This window comes from Patella vulgata, chromosome 7, assembly GCF_932274485.2.
Source record: "Patella vulgata chromosome 7, xgPatVulg1.2, whole genome shotgun sequence".
In the NCBI taxonomy this organism is placed as follows: Eukaryota; Metazoa; Mollusca; class Gastropoda; family Patellidae; genus Patella; species Patella vulgata.
This window is the reverse complement of record NC_065885.2, coordinates 39727050-39748564: the sequence shown is the minus strand read 5'-3', so window position 1 is coordinate 39748564 and position 21515 is coordinate 39727050. Positions and strand designations below refer to the sequence as shown.

General features: G+C 37.2%; 1 protein-coding gene and 1 long non-coding RNA gene across 3 annotated transcripts in view; one reads left to right on the top strand and one right to left on the bottom strand.

The window, feature by feature from the left end:
- LOC126828381 (uncharacterized) overlaps positions 1–3577 on the bottom strand; it is a 53551-nt gene extending 49974 nt beyond the window's left edge. Inside the window, exon 1 of the mRNA XM_050558159.2 lies at positions 3353–3577. Coding sequence (XP_050414116.2) covers positions 3353–3416 — 64 coding nt within the window. The 5' untranslated portion in view covers positions 3417–3577. The remainder of the gene's footprint in view (positions 1–3352) is intronic.
- LOC126828446 (uncharacterized) lies at positions 3135–21158 on the top strand. Of its 2 annotated transcripts, none has more exons than XR_007683075.2 (3): positions 3135–3236; positions 5894–5942; positions 20506–21158. It is a non-coding gene; the product is annotated as an uncharacterized LOC126828446 (long non-coding RNA). The 2 variants fall into 2 exon arrangements; XR_007683074.2 differs by having other exon boundaries at positions 3135–3253.
- Positions 21159–21515: the final 357 nt, after the last annotated feature.

Here is a 21515-nt window from a genome sequence, read left to right as displayed (position 1 = left end):
CTACAAATGTGCAAGAAAATAATTTACATTTCGTAGCAAACAATAAACATACTTTCAGCTGCATATGAACAGATATCGAGAATTTCTAATCAAGATCATTTTTTTTACTTTAAATATCCAGCCCCTCCCCTCACTTAACAAAGTTTAGTACCGTGGAACTTTGATCTCTTTTTAAGGTATATAAATATAAATGTGCCAGAAAATAACTTGAAAAGTTGTCCACTATTAAACTCTATTAATACGGGTCATACTACGACATTCCAGATATCAAACAGAATACTACTGAAAGAAGTTTCATTTACCTTTTCAGAACTGTAAATTATATTCTGGCACATTTATATTCATATACCTTGAAAAGGGTATTACAGTGTGGGTGGGGATATATAAAAGTTTAAATACAAGTACCGGTTATTGTATAATGCATGAGTGGAAAGTATTTATTTATTTATCCCTCTTTCAATACATTACTTATTCCCTGGCACATTCATGAGTATATGATTTAGAAGAGATTAAACACTCTTTCGTTTGAGAAAAGAAATAATTATGTCACTATCAGACAAAACCTAATTTCTGAAAATAAACTACTTTCCATTCATTTTCTTTCTCAAAGCCCGGCCCGATTAGCCATACTACGCGCGTTGTTTCACTAGTCACGGTCATCGAGCGATTTTTCTTATTGTGTATATGCCCGCTCGATTCCCCATTATTGTATGGTGACTTATTGTATGCCAGGTTGATTTCTGCTCATGTCGTCATAATATTCCGGTTCAATGGATTTCAAGAAATGTTTTTAGAAAGAAATGTTTTTGGAGAAATGTTTTGTAAGATTTGTATTTGGAGATTTGTATTTAGAAATTTTTTGTTCCAAATTTGTTTTTCGTTGTATTTCTCTGATGAAATGTATGTGTAGGCTAATTTTTTACTTTCTAAAATAAATTTTATCTTTATATTAAAATACAATTAAAATACATTTTATAAATTTGATATGACAAATGTCTGATTTGTAAAACAAATGTTGATTTTAAGATACAAATGGTAATTTTAGCGTACAAATGTCAAAATACGACAACAAATGAAGAAATAAGATGAATTAAGAAATAACGACTAAGAACGCTGAATAAAGAGCTGTTTGGTCTGCCATACTCTCCTATATAGCTTTGTCTATACATGTACCATGTTTATCATTGTTTTGAATGGTGAGATATTGTTTACTCCAACCATTACATGTATTATATACTAAATATTTATCTTATTCCAGAATTTTATGTGTAGGCTAATTTTTTACTTTCTAAAATAAATTTTATCTTTATATTACAATACAATTAAAATACATTTTATAAATTTGATATGACCAATGTCTGATTTGTAAAACAAATGTTGATTTTAAGATACAAATGGTAATTTTAGCGTACAATGTCGAAATACGACAACAAATGAAGAAATAAGATTTAATGACTATGAATTAATAAATAAAGACTAAGAACACTGAATAAAGAGCTGTTTGGTTTTCCATACTCTCCTATATAGCTTTGTCTATATATGTACCATGTTTACCATTGTTTTGAATGGTGAGATATTGTTTACTCCAACCATTATTATATACTAATATTTATCTTATTCCAGAATTCTTTTAATTTCATAAATATGTAAGACTACTGAAGTCTAACGTGGAATTAATATTTCGAATCTACTATCACATTATTAATAAACACAAAAACATAATATGGAACACAATTACTAATTAAAGCAACGTTTCGTTGAGGGTTCTCTCAACATTTTCAAGCAAAGATTTGCTTGAAAACGTTGAGGGCGACGTTTCGTCGCTTTAATTAAAATAGTAATTGTGTTCCATATTATGTTTTTGTGTTTATTACATATGTCAATTGCTAAATGCCGCTCAAAGAAGATATCACATTATTGTTAAGAAATTCGTACTTCATCTAGAAAGTGGCCCATTAAATATGTGTATCCTATAAATAACGTTCTCTCGACCAAAATTCATTTCTTGAAAATTGAATTCCCCATGAGATATACTGCCACGTCTGCCAGTAATGTTTGTATCCAAAGTAGAAAATAGATATCCTGTCATATTACGAGGTAATCACATAATTATAAATAAATAGAATAATCCAAGCTTTGGGTTGATTTGGTGGGATTTAATCTCATCAGAAACAAACGGAAATACACTATTGTTGATAAACACTTCATCATAATATTTCTTATATCAATCATCTTACATAAAGACATTTTCCTATTAGCAATATCTAAGACTACAATGGGTTTTTTCAATTTCTATCGATGATGATGTCATGTTTAAAGTAGCTAAGTCTCTAACTCAATATCATACAAAGTCTTCGACATTGAAAACACAAATTATTTGTCAATTTAAATCAAGTTTGGTGCTGTGATCTTACCGGGAAAAGATGGGCTTCTGATATGCAATATTTAAGACAATCGTGTACCATGATGCGTTTCAGCGCCATTTGTAGCAAGGGACTCGAAAAACGAGGCTACACATATTCCACAAGCCATATGTCAAACGGTTCTTATCTGGAGAGCATGCGCAATAGATACTATCGGTGTAGACTGGAATAACCAGATGCTAAAGATTACCAGTCGATTGAGACTTCTGACGTATCACTGAACATAACCGATTATAAATTACAGTAAAAACAGAAACGATTGAATGTAAATCAATTTATATACATTCATATTACATTATTATGTACGTTAGTGACCCATTTGTGTCAATTTCTAGGTCCCAAATAATAGCGATTTAGCTCCTATAGTTACTAAGAACTAAAATATTTACAAGGTATAAAACACATTCATTTAATATTGATTTTTAGTGAATACATTGGCGGTTAGTCATCGTCTTGTTTATGTATCAACGCTATTCGGTTAAAATAGTGAAAGTTTAATCAAATGTGGATATTCTGCAAATGCTACTTAAATACTTAAAATAGAGCATGTCAATGGCCATTATCAATATAATAATATAAATGTATTTAAATTGTATGAAACTTAATGAAATACGTGTTTACGATAATATAGACCTACGTCGTCATGTAGGCCTAGGCAACCTACGAAAGGTTGATAATTGTCACACAATATTAGGTGCTCTCCCATTATTTCATAATGAAATGCTCTGACTTCAGCTACTTGAAGAGGTTATTAATCGGCCTACCGTACGTATAGTGTTACTAGAAAGAAGTGTGTCACGGTATAAAGACCAGGTAAGGTTTGTGTACCGGTACGTAATGATCTGCTATTAGTATTAATACACCGTTACATACAAACCTTACTACATTATACATAGTTTATAATACACACACCAAAATCAAACAATTACCTGATAGTTCCAGGCATTCTTCCACTTCATGAATATGATCATATTTATCCGAATCTGTACCCATTTTGAGTGTATTTTTTTTAATCCACAGATAACTTTACATTCATGAATTTAACTAAACCACTGTTTACTCAGTTGTGTTCAGTTCACGACTGCGCATGAATGAGTATCCAGTGTCCGCCTACAAGTTCGCATTATTCATAACACTACCAGTACACGTACAGATGATGTAAACCCTACTAGTACTATAACATACATTAAAGTCCATCTTGTGTATTTGATGGCTTATACTTTTAATTGGCACTTGAAATTTGTGCAGTGATGAAGTTTTAATGGCTATTATCAAAATTGCAGTTGACTTTTCATGTTGATTTTAAAATTACGTCTAATGACCTTTACCCCTTACATGTGTAAATATAGAGTAAATGTTTGCGTAGATTACGAATATGCAATCATTTTGGATCTAAATTGTATTGTTCTAATTTTTATTTGGCCTCCCATATGAGAAAAAAATGGTTATTCCGCTTTACAGATTGGAATATTGGGCTTTGACAAACAGATTAAAATTACTTCTGAAAGACTTCTAGGCCCCTTATATTTGTCATTTTAGAGCAACTTATTATGTAGAATAAGAATACAGACTTATTTTGGCTACAAGGAGTATCGTTTCAATTTAATTTTTCTTTCAAAAACAGGGGAAAACTTGTTTTGTCTGCTTAGAAAGTTGAAGTACAGTAATGTTGTTACACTATCACTAAACACCTGAAAACTATAGGCCGCAATTCTTACCGCATGGTCTTTAAACTTTGCATACTTATTCCTTACACCCAAAGGATGTTTCCTATTGTTTTTGGTGCATGCCCAACCCGGGTCAGAGCCACACCCATTTTTTCTTTGTGTGTCTGTGTGTTTTGCCTACAGGCCGCGATTCTTTATGGAGTCTTGAAAACTATTCATATATTCCTTATATCCATAGAATGACTGTTAATATTTTTGGTGCATGCCCGACCCCCAGGAGCACAACACACTTATATAGGCCTTTGCCTATTGTTCAATCCATTTCAGTTTATTGAATAAAAGATTGTTTAAACTAACACCAGGTTTTTGTGTTATCGTCCACAGGCTGCAATTCTGAGCTTTTGGTGCATACCTGACCCCTGTCACGTTCCAGGATGATCCATTCAGAATTGCGGCCCCAAGGCGATAAACATAAAAAAATGACCGTTCCTGTGACCCTGGGGGTCGGATATACACCAAAAATAATAGCAGTCACCCTAAAGGTATAATAAGGAATAAGTATGAAAAGTTTTCAAGATGATCAAAACACACAGACACACAAAGACAAAATAGGCGTGCCTCTGCCCCTGGGGGTTGGTCATGCACAAAAAAACAATAGCGATCATTCTTGGGGTATAAGGAATAAGTATGCAGAACTTCAAGAATCCATTAAGAATTGTGGCTTGTAGGCGACAAACTGACACATACAAAATTGAGCGTGGCTCTCTGTCCCTGGGGGTCGGGCACGCACCAAAAACAATAGGGAACATCCTTTGGGTATAAGGGAAAATTAGTATACATAGTTTCAAGACGAAGCGTTAAGAATTGCGACCTGTAGTTTTGAGGCCGTACTGAAATATTCTAAGCAGACAAAACAAGTTTTCACCTGTTTTAAAAGCAAAACTAAATTGAAATGATCCCAAAAGAGTCTGTAGTATTATACTATCTTAAGAGTTGATCTAAAATGGCAAATTTGAGGGACCTAAGTCTTTTAGAAATAATTTTAATCTGATCATCAAAACCCATTATTCCAATTCGTGAAGCGTATTAACCATTTTGTTCTCATTTTGGACACAAAATAAAATTAGAACAATACAATATATCCATTACATATTTGTAATCTACGCAAAAAATCACTCTAAATAGACACGTTTGATGAGTATAGGTCATTTAGAAGTTATTTTAAAATCAACGTGAAAAGTCAACAATTTTTATAACAGCCATAAAAAGTTCATCACTGCACAGATTTCAAGTGCCAATCAAAAATATAAGCCATCAAATACACACGATGGACTTTAATGTATGTTATAGTAGGGTAATTCAAGTTTTATTATCAAATATTTTCAGAATTTTAACCTCTGTCCCACATTATCAAAATTGAAGGTGAAAATGGGTATATTTTGTACGTTTTCAGCGTGCATTGAATTTCGAGACTGAATATTTGGAAAAGTATATATCCCATCGACATAGAATCTTTTGTAAATTGACATAAGACAAACTGACATTAACTATGCCAATTTTGGAGTTTGTGTATACAATAGTGACTTTGCCAGAGGCTGTGGAAATCCTGAAAATAAAAGTGAATAGTTCATTATTTTGTTCCACAATTTGCCACCTGGACAATGAGTGTGATGCTTAATTCATAATCTACACCAAAAGTTGTCTTAGATTACAAAGTTAGAGAGTTCTACTCCTATTAGAAATGTGAGTTTAAAGCATCCGAAAACCTGAAAAAAATTACTGAATTTATATTTTCCTTTTCAGTACCCTAATTTCAAATGGCCATATCTCAGCAAGTTTCCAACCTAGAGAGGTAAAATTTCGGATTTCTTAGTTTAAGGCAATATACTATAACATATTTTTAATATTTTTTTGGGAGGTGGTCATGTTCCCACCATTGGTCCAGTTGATATAGAATGGCCCATATGGGTTCATTTTTGGAGGGTGGGTTGAATGGCCGAGTGGTTAGCACATGCGCGCTGTATCATACGGTTTGTCATTGAGTCAACTGGCGTGGTTTCGATTCCCCGCCCGGTTGTACGTGACAGGGAGTAGGGTCGCCTGTCCAACCGAGTGGGTTTTCTCTGGGTCCTCCGGTTTCCTCCCATTGCTAAAGACCCCTACGCACAGGCGAATTATTGAAATAAACTGAACCATGTGTTAATCCCGAAATGACCTAGTTTGTGCCGAGTGGACGTTAAATCCCATTTCTCTCTCTCTCACTCTCACTGTTGGAGACTACCCACATCGCTCTATGAACATAAGTTAAAAAATATGGGTTGGTAAAATATATCTTTTGCAGACCAACTGTTCAAACTGATCGGCGAACGCCAACCCAGCCGACCAGGTAGCAAACTGCATAGGACGTGTACTATTTGATTATTACAAGAAAACAAATATAGTTATAGGTGTAAAATATAGTTAAAAAATGATTGCTATTTACAAGATCTTTAACTGCTAATTTGATTGATATCCCTGTTTCAATTCTTAATTGCTTATTCTGAGGTCGGTCCTACTGAGGCCTGTAATCGAATTTTGCCACATGTGGGTTGGCAAGGGAAGTGTGCCCAGTCATTTGGAAATAGAGTAACCATTGACAGTTAAGAAAGCAGATAAAGATAGTCACTAAAAGCTATGTCTCGAAAGAAAGATAGCCATGGACTGTAGACAGCTGAAAATCCGAAAGAAAAACCTGGATGATGATAAGGGTCCTTAATGTCTTCAATAAATCTGATCTCAAGGTTTTATGGACGCATAGGCTAATAGATCTCTGGACCAGAAAGTCACAGAATATTGAAAATCAATAGTCTACGAGTTATTCATTAAAACCTCTAGGCTCTACCACATGCACAGTGTTTTTGAAAGGTCGCTTAATGCTGACAATCAATAGGTTTCGTCCTGGCATGATCCCAATTCACATCAAATTTGAAAAACAGTAAATCCGGAGCGAAAGGTCGAGTAATGTTGATCATCGACAGGATTTTTCCACTCGTGACTTAAATGTTTCACCCCCAATTTGAAAAATGTTCATCAAAATTGTAGCCACCATCGCATCCACATTAAATTAAAGTTTCACGGAAGTGGGCGTGGGTGTGTGTGTGGGGGGGGGGGAGACACACAAATAAAAGTAAAAAGACAAACCTGTGGACAAGACACAGCACAAAGCTCACAGACATTGCAAGCAATGAACGACGAATATCAATTATGTTAATAGGTTTCTCCACTCGGCCCCAATTCTTGACACCTGTATTCGAAAAAAAAAGAGGTGGTGGGTGTAACTCTGCAATGAAATATCAATAGGGTTCGTTCTCTGAAGACCCCAATATGCTTCTCATCAAATCTGAAAAAAAAAATTGTTCACAAGCCAAGTTTTCTGCAATGATGAGAAACTATTTTACAATGAACAGTGGTCTGTACCATCTGTAAGCTCAGATTTATTTCCCCTGAATACTACGCAAATAATAAAGTGAAAGTGGTCTGAGTTGATGTGGAGATTTGTATTTCATTTTAAACCATTTATTTCAAACCTAATACCGACCCACACGCTATTTCGCGAATTTAAAAAGGGCTATTCAGTTTTAGATTTACCTTGGGCAAGCCTTTGCCCTGAACCGAAACGCATTTACCGCAAATTACACCGGTTTATACCATAACCTTACCCGGTTAAACATTACTTGAACAGAACAGTACATTACATTAAATATTTACAAAATTTCAAGGCTAAAACACCCCTCTAGACTTTGGAAATGTTATTACGATCTATGCATCCGAATAATCCTTATGGAGTTTTGCGTCTAATGCGCAAACCTTCCATTCCCGAACGTTCTTCCTGCCTAGACCGGAGACATCATTTATTTTATTTTACCTAGCTTTACTGTTTCAATTTTAGGAATCTTTCGTTTCATTACTTTCATTATTTATTTCCTACGTTTATAGAAAGTTACCCATGTTTAAACCTAAACCTTATTTACTTAACATTGTATCGTATCTACTACGTAGCACTATGCACACTGATCCGCAGTGAATATTTGCTTGGCCGCGACAATCACTGATAAGGATGACATTGATGCGGCTTAATGAGCTAGAAATATTAACTTTTTTTCCTGCGACAAATTAAATTCTAAAACATTTTTTGTATATATTGGAAAAATAAATAAAGGCGTTTGACGTATTTGTAGTTAAAAATTATTTCCGATTTAGTGTAAATGGGTATTAAAATGACTAAAATGCAGCATTCTCTCCGAAGCAGTTATGTCTTATGTAAACAATGCACGCGCCATTCAGCCAATGATTCACACCGCGTGCTGTGACAGCACGTGTTAAGGCAGTCATCTATGACAGAGATATTATACGAGACTCGTAATTCTCTGTGAAACAGATTGAGCACTATGCAGTTGTATGAGTAGCTGGTTAGATGTGGAAATCCCTCCAAACCCCACATCCAACGTGTGACGCATACTCTCTCCTCTGCTACATATTTTAATAGCCTTGTGATCGTCCTTTTTTAAAAATTTACTTTTTTCCCTATTTACTTAATTTAATCACTTTAACGTTTTAACGTCCTTTTTAACCTTTATTTTTTTTCTGCAAATTCCTAACCTCTAAAATGTCATTAACCCTATCCCTTGGTCTTTTTGGCTTTCCTCTGTCAATTTACTAGGAAATCTGTACATAAAAACGACTGGAAACTTTTTCTTCTTGCAAGGATTTCCTCCAGGGTCGACATCCTTAAAGATACATTCCCGGGTATAAACTAGGTGATTTGATGATATATTTGTGAGAGACTGGATGATCATGATACGTGACATGTGGTTCGAGATGTGTGTTACGTCAATAGCTTAGCGCGCGCTCTGCACGGACTACCGGCGAGATGTAAACTTGCCGATTTCGCTCAGTTCAATTTCTATCATGTACGTTTGTTTGATTCCATCGCGGTAAGGGTCTATCCAATTGTGTATGTTTATTCTAATATACCTCTGTGCTCTAAAACTCAATCTGGTGTTTGTTGTTTCTGCCTTCGTCGGCATCGTTCAAGGGGATTGTGATAATTCAGTGACCCTGGAGATACCCGCCGCTACATGGTCCGACGAGACGGATTGAATCAGGATTCTGGATCGACACTCATTCAAGATTTGAAAATTTGGCTCAAGATACAGTCTTTATTCAAGTGTTCAGTCAGTGAAGTACAACCTCAAGAAAGTCAGTAGGCTTATTTAAATCATGGCTGAGGAGATTGTCAAACACAAAATTGCTCAAAGAAATGGACATCGAACGTCGGTCAAAAAGATTATTTCAAAATTAAATGATATTTTGAAACTTGAAGTCGATGAGAGTGCATATTTGGAAACCAGGGACACTCTAATTCGGTATAAATCAAAATTGGCTGCGAAGCTTGAAACATTGACAAAATTGGGTGGAAAAATCATGGAAATTTCTCATGCTGACAAATTATCTGACGAAATTGAGATCGCGGATTTATTTTCTGAATATATTGCATCATACACTGCAAAAACCAATCGTAGAATTCAAGAATTAGAATCAAAGTTTGAGAATATTAGGCCTAAGTCTGTTAGTGAAAACTCTGTTAAAGATAGCCAAAATTCGCCATCGGATAATTCGGACAAGCCAAATGCTGATATAATTAGTGTACATGATTCTGATTCGGTTTTGTGCCTGGGTCTCCAAAATTTTACTGGTAAAGCTACTCAACCTCAAGTTAAGTTACCTAAATTGACTCTCCAAAGTTTTGCCGGGGACTACGCACAGTGGCAACCCTTTGGGATACATTCGAGAACTCTGTACATAATAACCATCAGCTATCCGATGTGGATAAATTTAACTATTCAAAATCTTTTCTGAACGGTGATGCGCGTACCTCTATAGCCGGACTATCTTTAACTTCGGATAATAATTCAAATACTATAGCCATTCTCAAACGTAAATATGGAAATCGGCAACGTATAATTAGTAGACACACTTCAGATTTGGTTAACATCCCGGTGATATCAGATGTTAACAATTATCGGGATTTGCGACGTTTGTACGATAAACTTGAGGTTAATATTCGAAGCCTAGGTGCCATGGGCATTCAGTCATCAGCCTAAGGTACTATTCTTTCTTCAGTTATAATGAGTAAATTACCACATGAATTAAAGGTTGTCATCAATCGGGAAGTTAAAAATGATGACTGGGATTTAGAAACAGTTATGGAAATCTTTGAACGCGAAATCGAGGCTCGTGAACGCACGGATGTAGCAATGCCATCTAAAAATTTTGAATCTTCAAATTATAACAATCGGTTTCGTGGAAGACATTCAGGCCAAGGAAATTACAATCAATCGCATCGTCCCATTCAAGGCACTGCCTCAGCATTTTTGTCAAAGGAATCAACATTTTCCTGCACTTATTGTAGAGGTCCTCATCCATCAAATTCGTGTAAAACCGTACCGAGTATGTCCAGTTTGCGGTAGACGTCATCATGTTAGCATTTGTGAGGTAGCTCACAATCAACGTAATACGAATTCAAGCAATCTTAATCCACAAGCGTCTAACTTCAATCCATCGGGATCAGTAAATCAAAGACAGGATAATTTTAGAATCGCTCAAAGGAATAACCCATCGACTTGTATGTATAATATCTCTAAGCCTACAATTGATCATCGTTCATTAGTACATGTACTTCTTCAAACAGCGCGAGCTCAAACTTCAAATATAACTACTCCTTCTAATAAGATTTGGGCGAGAATAATCATGGACAACGGAAGTCAGAGAACTTACATAACCTCTAAATTGAGAGACGCTCTCAAACTATTTCTAAACAATTTGTGAGAATTAAAACATTTGGAACCATAGAGCTAATCGAACAAGAAGTTGACATAGTAAATTGTGTAATTCATAATAAAGATAATAGCTCTACTTTGATTCAAGCCTATGTCGCCCCTTTAATAAGTCATCAGTTAGAATATCACGATGTTGCTACTATTCAAAAACAGTTTCCTCATTTACAGAATTTAGAACTAGCAGATTTTGCCGAACCTCGTTCGGATGGGACAGTTCAGTTACTCATTGGGTCAGATTACCACTGGAGCATAATTAGTGGCACTGTCGTACGGGGGGAGATGGGTCCCACTGCATTACAATCTTCCATCGGTTGGATTCTTTCGGGTCCGTGTCCTCACAATAATACGGAACACACTTATGTCACTACTTTGTTTACAAATTCAACATTATATGAACAGTTACATAAATTTTGGGAATTGGAATCAATGGGAATTGTAGACACCTCTATATATGACGATTTGGTAGAGAATATCGCGTTTGAAAACGGGCGCTATCAAGTAGAATTACCGTGGAAACGACCCCATTCTTTTCTCCAAGATAATTATAAACTTTCACTCAAGCGGCGAAGAAACTTGCGTCAGAGACTTTTATCAGACCCTAAGCTTTACTCAGAACACAACTCTATAATTTAGGAGCACAAAACCCAAGCGATAATCGAACCAATTGACATTTCAACTCCAAATGATCGAACTGTCCATTATTTGCCACATCATGCCGTGCTTAGGGATGACAAAAGTACCACTAAAGTCAGAATAGTTTTTGATGCATCTGCGAAGGTTAATCAGAACGCTAGCCTAAATGATTATTTGTATGTAGGTCAGTCGCTTAATCAGAAGATTCTTTAGTATCATTTTAAGGTTTAGGACATATCCGATCGCACTCACTGGTGACATAGAAAACGCTTTCTGAATGATAACTCTGCCGGAAAAGGATCGTGATGTGTTGCGTTTTTTGTGGTTCGATGATTTCAGTAAACCCGATCCTCAAATTGTGTGTTATCGTTGTACTCGGGTTGTATTCGGGGTATGTTCATCCCCATTCCTTCTTAACGCAACTCTTAAGTATCACGCGGAAAAGTATATTCAAGATAATCCAGAATTTGTCAGAACATTTCTTAGATCAATCTACGTCGATGATTTGACAAGTGGCGCGCAATCAGAAGACGAGGCATTCGAACTATATAAATCAGCTAAATCAAAACTTCTGGACGGAGGTTTTAATCTACGTAAATTTAAAACTAACTCACTCTTCAAACTAAAATCGACGAGTGTGAATCCAATAGCAATAACTCAGAACAGGTGGATAAATCTATTCAAGAGGATGACGAATCGTATGCAAACTATGGTCGGATCTCAATCGGATTCTTCGGAAAATCTGAAAATCTTGGGAGTAGAGTGGAATCCGTCAACCGATGAATTTGTATATAGTCTGGAGGGAATATCTCAGTTAGCGAATTCAGTTCTTCCAACAAAACGTAATGTAGTTAACATTAGTGCTAAATTCTTCAATCCTTTGGGGTTCCTTCAACCTCTAATTGTCATGTTCAAAATTCTATTTCGTGAACTCTGTCAGGCAAACTTGGAATGGGATGACCTTTAAGAAGGTTCTTTCCTTCAACAGTGGACATATTTAACTCGGTCATTATCTTCAGTTCAGTATGTTACTATACCGCGATACTATTTCTCGGACATTAATGAAAATATAATTAACTCAACTTTAGTGGGATTTTGTGATGCGTCAATGCATGCTTATTCAGCAGTGGTTTATATTAAAATTCAGACTTCTAATTCATGTTGTGTTCGATTCGTGGCTTCAAAAACGCGGGTTGCCCCCCCCCCCAAACAAGCTTACGATTCCAAGATTGGAGCTCGTGTCGGCCTTGATTCTGTCGCGGTTAATGAACACAATTCAAATTGCTTTGGAACATGAAACGAAATTCGATAATCTTGTGTATTTTACTGACTCAAAGGTCGCGTTATTCTGGATAAAACAAACGTCTCGCGAGTGGAGACAGTTTATTCAAAATCGGGTAAATCAGATTAGAACTCTATCAGTGGTTGAAAATTGGTATCATACTCCGGGAAAGGATAACCCCGCGGATCTGCCATCTCGAGGATGTTATTTATATTAGTTCATAGACAACCCTTTCTGGATAGAGGGTCCGGAATAGCTTAAAGGGGAACTTCAACTCAGTTCAAAATCTAGTCTTGACCCAATCCCACAAGAATGCTTGGAAGAATTGAAGGCTACCGATCGGCGCGAGTTAAATCTACTGGCTATCAATCAAACCCCTTCAGGAATATCAACAATAATTGATTGTACTAAATTTAGCTGAAAAGCTTATTCGAGTAACTGCGTACGTCTAAAACTAAATTTTCTCGGAAATTACATCTATCAGAACTTTGGAACGCGGAAATCGCTTGGATCAAGGATATACAATCTTCATTACCTAATCATCGGAATTTCGAATCTTGGTGGAACGACCTTGGAATTTATTTGGATCAAGATGGACTGTTACGATGTAAAGGTCGTTTAGCTAATGCGGATTTACCTACAACTTCGAAATTTCCCATTCTACTCGACAAGAATCATCCGTTAGTTGAAATCCTAGTTCGAGAAAGTCATGTTAGGGTAACTCTAACGGATTTGAGATCGAAGTATTGGTTAGTCAAGGGTAGACAGTTCGTAAGAAAGGTGATCAATCAATGTATAACATGTCGTAAATTTGATGGTAAATCGTATAATCCCGTTGCTTCGTCACCACTTCCAGACATACGTGTAACCAGAAGAAACCCCTTTCAGTATTGTGGAGTGGACTATAATAATAATAATAATAATAATAATAATAATCACTTTATTTCAAAAGGGTAGAAAATTAGGCCTGGGGCCTTTCTTACATTTTGCCCTTTTAACAACACCAAACATGCATAAAATCCGGAACAAGTGACTATGCTGGTCCTCTTAAGATTAAAACTGATTCTACTTCTCCAACTAAAAAGGCATGGATATGCCTTTTCACTTGTTGTACCACACGTGCTGTGCACTTGGGAGTTAGTGCATGACCTAACTACTACAGCATTTATCAGAGCTTTCAAGCGTTTTTCGTCAAGAAGAGGAGGCCCCATTTGATGGTTTCGGATAATGGTAGCACATTTGTTTCAGCGGATAAATATCTTCAGACTCTGTTTGATGATGAGGATTTAATCAATTACTTCAACGGTCAACGTATCAAGTGGTCCTTCAAATTAGAGAAGGCCCCTTGGTGGGGTGGCATGTTCGAGCGGTTAGTTCAGACTATGAAAAGGTGTTTAAAGAAAACTCTCGGGAATGCTTTGTTAACATTTGAGGAACTTACGACAGAATTGGCTCAAATTGAAGCAGCTTTGAACTCGAGACCAATTTCTTACGTTTCGTCCGAGGATTTTGAGGAACCGTTGACTCCTTTTCATTTAATGCAAGGGTTCAGACTTACAGACCTGCCCGATTGCAATCAACCTATTGACTCTTACTTTCCGGATCAATCTCAAGATGAAATAAACAAGAGAGCGATCTATCTTAACACATTATTGGATCATTTCTGGAGGCGTTGGACTAACGAATATCTCTTAGAATTGCGGTCATTACACAGGAATCGGAGTGAATCTACTTCAGCCATGGAAAATGGGTGTAATTTTACAGCTTCTACACAGTAAAGATGACTTAATTCGTGGAGCAGTAGTAAAAACAGTCACACCTCGCGGAAAGGAGAGTATTAAATCGACCACTTCAAGCTCTCTTTCCTTTGTAAATTAGTAAATTAACTGCCTCAACAACTTTAGCTAACTCGAACGAGCAATCGACACCTAGGAATCTAAGGAGCAGCCCAGTGAAGATACTACTGCTGCTGAAGTTCGGCCAAAACGGAAGGCTGCGACCGATGCCAACAAGAAGCGTCAAGTTTGGTTAAAGGACTTACAATAATAACTTTTTGTTTAAAACATTATATACTCAGCCAAATTAAAAACTTGACACTCGGGATTTTTGGGACTAGATTTTTAATATTTGGTTTAAGGCAACTATTTTAGTGTTATGTTGTGCACAGACGACCTTGACATCAACAGAAAGCAAGAATACGTCTCGCCGAAAGTCCTTGACATTGATAACGTTCGTGATGTCACAGTACCCCCCAAAATGAAATTCACAGACTTGGAGAACAATCGGAATAAAGTGTTTAGTAACGGTTGTGGCCTCCTCTAGTGTCTCGTACTGCCACACAACGTCTTCTCATGGATCTCAGAACATTAGTAAACACTACCCGAGGAAGACGTCGCCACTGCTCAGCAAGAGCATGTTGAAGGTCCTGCAACATCAGTGGTGGATTCACTTGCTGACGAACACGTCGACCCAGTTCGTCCCAGATGTGTTCAATAGGATTAAGGTCGGGGCTAAGCGACGGCCAATCCAGGACTTGGACACCGGTATTTCTTAAAAAATTCTGGGTAGCAATTGCTGTATGGGGTCGAGCATTGTCTTGTTGAAACGTTAGTCCAGGCCCATGTCTCTGCATAAACCGAAGAAGAACAGGTTGCAAAATCTGATCCCTGTACTGGACAGCATTTAAGTTCCCTTGGACAACAACAAGAGGAGAACGTCCATGTGCACAAAAAGAACCCCAAACCATGACGCTGCCGCCACCAAATCGGTCAACTTCTCTGACGCATACTTGAGCGTAACGTTCACCTCGTCTGCGGTACACTCGGACCCTGTCAAAGTGAATCGAGATTCGTCACTAAAGACAACCGAATTCCGCTGTCTTTGAGTAAATCTTATGTGTCTTGTGGCCCAAACAAGTCGGTTACGGCGATGAAGAGGTGTCAATATTGGTCCATTTTAGGGCCTCCGACCTCGAAGACCAGCAGTCTGCAAGCGATTTCGAATAGTTTGTGCAGTTACCCTTCCACCAAACATCTCTCTACTTGTGGAGGTTGCAGTGACAAATCTGTTTCTAAGATGACGTAATCGTATTGCTTGATCTTCCTGGAGTGACGTCACACGTGGCGCTTCCGCCCTTGGGCGGTCGGCAATAGTTCCAGTTTGAAGCACTCTCATTCTAAGATTAATTATTGTCTGGCGTGAACAATTAAAAGCTCTTGCAACAGTGACCACTATAGAGCCTACCTATAGCACGTAGACGTTCTACATTTCAAAGGCGCGGCATTTTCTAACAAAGATGAAAATAACAATTTTAATTTGTTTTTCCAGTTCAAGTTACGTGTGCGTGTTCAGTTTAAGCAAACTTGCATCGATTGACCTCACGAGTGTGTGTTTGCATGTGTTTTTCAGGTTTTTCATCTTTATATGCTCAAAAGTCACGTGATTTTTATGAAATTAAAGGCTTCTTACTACTTACTATCGTTAGAAACACTTTAAAATTTATTTGACTTACCCGAAAAAAAATTTTGTTGAAATTCATCAGTGTCAAGTTTTTAATTTGGCTGAGTATATTTATGTGTTTTTATTTCAGATCTACAGACTCTTTGTTTCATTGCGATAGTTTTGCATTCCATTCTTTATTTTTTTTTTCATGATCACCAGTTTGTATTGTGATGTTTTCGTATTTTAACTCAAACCATCAGAGGGGAGTGTGAGAGACTGGATGATCATGATACGTGACTTGTGGTTCGAGATGTGTGTTACGTCAATAGCTTAGCGCGCGGTCTGCACGGACTACCGGCGATTTGTAAACATGCCGATTTAGCTCAGTTCAATTTCTATCATGTACGTTTGTTTGATTCCATCGCGGTAAGGGTCTATCCAATTGTGTATGTTTATTCTAATATAACTCAGTGCTCTAAAACTCAATCTGGTGTTTGTTGTTTCTGCCTTCGTCGGCATAGTTCAAGGGGATTGTAATAATTCAGTGACTCTGGAGAGGCCCGCGCTACAATATTTTGACTAAAAACATATTCAGACTAATTAATTTATCATAATTTTGCTTCAAATCCTTCTCAAACATTGCAATTGTCGGAAATACCCTGGCTATAAAGAATCGATCAAAAGAGGTCATGTTTGGGTCACGTGACTTACCTCTCTCGGTACCGATGCGAAGTAGGAGGAGAATTCATTGCGTACGTAATACGATTGTCTTTAATCGCTGACTATTTATTACAAATATAGAAGCCTAATTAAATTCTCGGATTATCCACCGCCCACGTCTCTTTCCGTGAATTTTATCTCAGAAAGTGTTGTACGTCTAGTTCTTCATAAAGTTTATCAACATGTACATCAAGCGCTCAATCTCCGCGTGAAACCTTCGACGTCACGCGTGCAGACAAGGGGATTGTAATAATTCAGTGACTCTGGAGAGGCCCGCGCTACAATATTTTGACTAAAAACATATTCAGACTAATTAATTTATCATAATTTTGCTTCAAATCCTTCTCAAACATTGCAATTGTCGGAAATACCCTGGCTATAAAGAATCGATCAAAAGAGGTCATGTTTGGGTCACGTGACTTACCTCTCTCGGTACCGATGAGAAGTAGTAGGAGAATTCATTGCGTACGTAATACGATGTTGTCTTTAATCGCTGACTATTTATTACAAATATAGAAGCCTAATTAAATTCTCGGATTATCCACCGCCCACGTCTCTTTCCGTGAATTTTATCTCAGAAAGTGTTGTACGTCTAGTTCTTCATAAAGTTTATCAACATGTACATCAAGCGCTCAATCTCCGCGTGAAACCGTCGACGTCACGCGTGCAGACACTCCTAATCGTCGGGCTGTCGATTAGGGAAACCCTTACATTTTGTCCTGTATGCGCTCCATGAGTGTTTTTCAGGGAATCCAGTATTTTTCCATATATACTTTCCATATATTATACCAAAATTGCCATACTTTTATTGTAAATAACCACCCGATAAATACTTTCTGGGAACGTAGCTTTAAGTCAACGGCACCAAATAAAACGATTGGGGCACTACGGGGTAGAGTTACGTTGTGACTATCCTTCGTCACGGCACTAAATAAAAATACCAGTGACACTATGGGGACAGATGTGACACTTTCTTCTAGGCATTTCTTTGATTTCACGTTGTGGGATCAATTATTTCAATCATCAATTAACCGACTCTGGAACACCGTTTATGTTGTTACTTAGTTTATATAATTAAACAAATAAAGCAAACTACAAAGTTATGATAGTACTTTTCGAGTTATTAAAATATCCACGGTCTGGGTTTAATATTCTTTCTAACTCAGACCAGAACGGCTTATACGTGGCCAGAGCCACATACTTCTTGATAGTTCTACATGAGGTTCCGCTAGGATGGTGTGTTCACCCTAGCCTCTAAGCCGAGGAGGCTATGGATATGTTCCCCTTGAGCTCCGAATAATGTCTTCCCTATGGACTCATTATGATATTTTGGGGTAAATCAAACAAGCTCTCTTCTGTAGAGGAAGTATAATGCGTCATCTATTAGGGCGGGACAATTACCATTTTTGGTTAAGTGTTTCGTATAGGCACCTTTTTACGTCAACACTATTCTAGTTAATTGTACTAATCCGTGCACGACATGACTGGACTATAGTACCCTACTTCCAGCAATGGATACTGACATAACTGTCGGTGAGTTAGTCTAAGATAGTAGTAGAATAATGCAAGCTACTTCATTACCCTAGTTTTCGTCACACATCATGTAGGTAAAGAATTTCTATATTAAACAGAACACCTTTCTTATAACTAAACTAAACCCCACAGTATTACATCTATTTGTGTGCCAGGCTTTTCTGAGAGTGTGGTTCCCGTTGCCAATGGCGTTCATCAATTGTCTGGTCCACTCCATGTACAGACGCTGCACTGTTGTTATTGACACTCGCGGTGGACACACCAGATACTGATGTATAGACTGTGTACAGACTCTAAACCTTCTCGTATTGTCTTGGAGTTGTGATGAATTAATGATCACTAATGTGTCAACATGTGTCAACATACTGTTCACTCTCTGGATTGTCCCCCTTTGACTGCTAATATAAGCGACCATGCACGTGCATTCAACACTCGGCCAGGTGATTTTGAGGTGACAACAAGTAAAGTTCAGTCTATCAAGATGGATCGTGCTATTTGGAATGACAATAAGAAAGTGCACGTATTATCAGTTTTGGAGAAATACAGGGTAAATGGTAATCCACCCAATACTGTTGTCAATTTTGAAGTAGGAAAGAATGCAGAAAGTAAAGAATTATTTTAGGTATTGAATTGAAACGAGAAAACCTTGTCCTTCTGGCTATGGCAGCAATTTTAGTTGCTAATGAGGAAGAAGAAGCGCAGTTGGGGAACGAATCTGGTGAGGAGCCAGCCCGTAAGAAGAAACGCACTAAGGAACCGGCGAAGGTATATAAGTGTATATATTGTTTAGGGTGCTGAGTATAAATGTATTTATTGTTTGAGGCGCCGAGTCTCATGAGCGGGAATCGGTTGGGCGACTGTACGAGTACACATGGGTAAAATAGAATAAATCTAGGTCAGTTTGGAGATGAGTAGAGGCGTTCAATTCTCAATTTAATGTTAAGAACGTTTTATCCTGTTAGAATTTAAAATAAATAGTTAAAGCTCTATGATTACTATTAGTTGGACTAGCATAGTTCATATCGACGGATGCCGGGAGAAATAGGTAGCTTTCTGCACGTTGCGGTATACCAGTTCTTGGCAATATACTAAACATTTTATTAGAATCTAAATGGGTATATAAAATACATATATGATAATCTTTGGAAAATGGCCACGTTTTTGGATATTGGTCATGACCAACCCGCAAGTAGGGGGACATTTATTTAGCTCATATTAAAGGTAGACTGTGAGAGTATAATTTTTGCATGTGGTCAATTAAATGACACCTGTTTTACGTAGACTGCGAAAGCATGATTTTTACATGTGGTCAATTAAATGACACATGTTTTACGTAGCCTGCGAAAGTATGATTTTTACATGTGGTCAATTAAATGACACGTTTTACGTAGATTGTGAAAGTATAATTTTTACATGTGGTCAATTAAATGGCGCATGTTTTGCGTAGACTGAAAGTATAATTTTTACATGTGGTCAATTAAATGCCGCATGTTTTATTTGATATTTTATGCAAAACACAAGTTCCTATTCCTGGGTGTGTCTTTAGAGGTAGTGGATACGGATTCTCATGTCGATGTAGGTAAAAATAAACCCGTTTCATCGTCTGGTATGAATATGCGTCTAAAGAAAGATTTGCATAATGCAGGTTTGTGGGCTGGTGAAACACCACACGGTGCAAGAGGCGCATGTGCTATGACATTAAAGTTGCTGGGCGTTTCTGATCAAAATATTCAAGCTCATGTTGGATGGAAGTCCTCAAAAATGTTACAAAAATATACATCTGTGATGTCGTTGGTCGAGAATAAGGCATCGGCAGCGATGCTGTCGAAGGATTTTGTTGGTGACGTTAGAACAAATGAGGTGTCAGAAATGAGTTCTGATTTAAATAACTAACTGGCGATATACTTTATATAATTTTGTTATTTCAGACGGCAATTGAGAAAGAGGTAGCGGAGTTAAAAATGGTACTTGATCAACAGCAGAAAGTTCAAAATGAAGAATCAGTCGAATCCGCTCTCCGTCAGGTGAAAGAATACGGTAGTCGAACATTTGATTTTAACCCAGACGTCTTTCTGCAGAAGCTAATTACTTTGGAACAAAGAGCTACTGTGTGAACCATCGTAAATTTAAAACGGATTTCTTCGATTATGAACAAACTACTTAACTTTCGTTATTATAAACTTACCTGTGTGTTTGAAATCAACTCCCGTTAAATAAAATCCACTGCACAACTAATTATCCCAACGAATAAACAAGCCAACAGTGAGGCTGATGTCCCCCGCCGAAATCCCCAAATAAATAGATGACACATATTAATTAATCGCACATCTATTTTTTTCCAAAGTATCAAGCAATCAAACTGATTATCAACTATACACTAAGTTTCATCACTCTCTATCAGATAGAATCAAAGTTATCTTGTCCCAAAGCAGGAAATTGCTTATCGCTGCTTAGCTTTAGCTCGATATGTTAATCATTGAACTCAGTCAAGACGAACATCTACATCAAGTTTAAACATTCTACCTCAATTAGAAGAAGAGTTGTTATGTTCCAAAGTCTTGACCAATCAAAATGCTTATTGCTCGTTGGCCTAAGCAGAAAATTTTCATCATCGAACTTAGTCAAGGTATTGATGTAATGAAACTATACACCAAGTTTCATCACTCTCACTTAATTAGAACTAAAGTTATCGTGTTCCAAAGCATCAACCAATCAAATTGCTTATCTCTGCTTTCCCTAAGCCGAAAATGCGGATCTTCGCACTCCATCAAGGCATTGACCTCAAACACCTACACCAAGTTATTTAGAAGGAGAGTTATTGTGTTCCAAAGTCTCGGTCAATCAAATTGCTTATCGCTCTGCTTACCCTGAGCAGAAAATGCTCATAATCGAACTTAGTCAAGATATTGATGTAATGAAACTATACACCAAGTTTCAT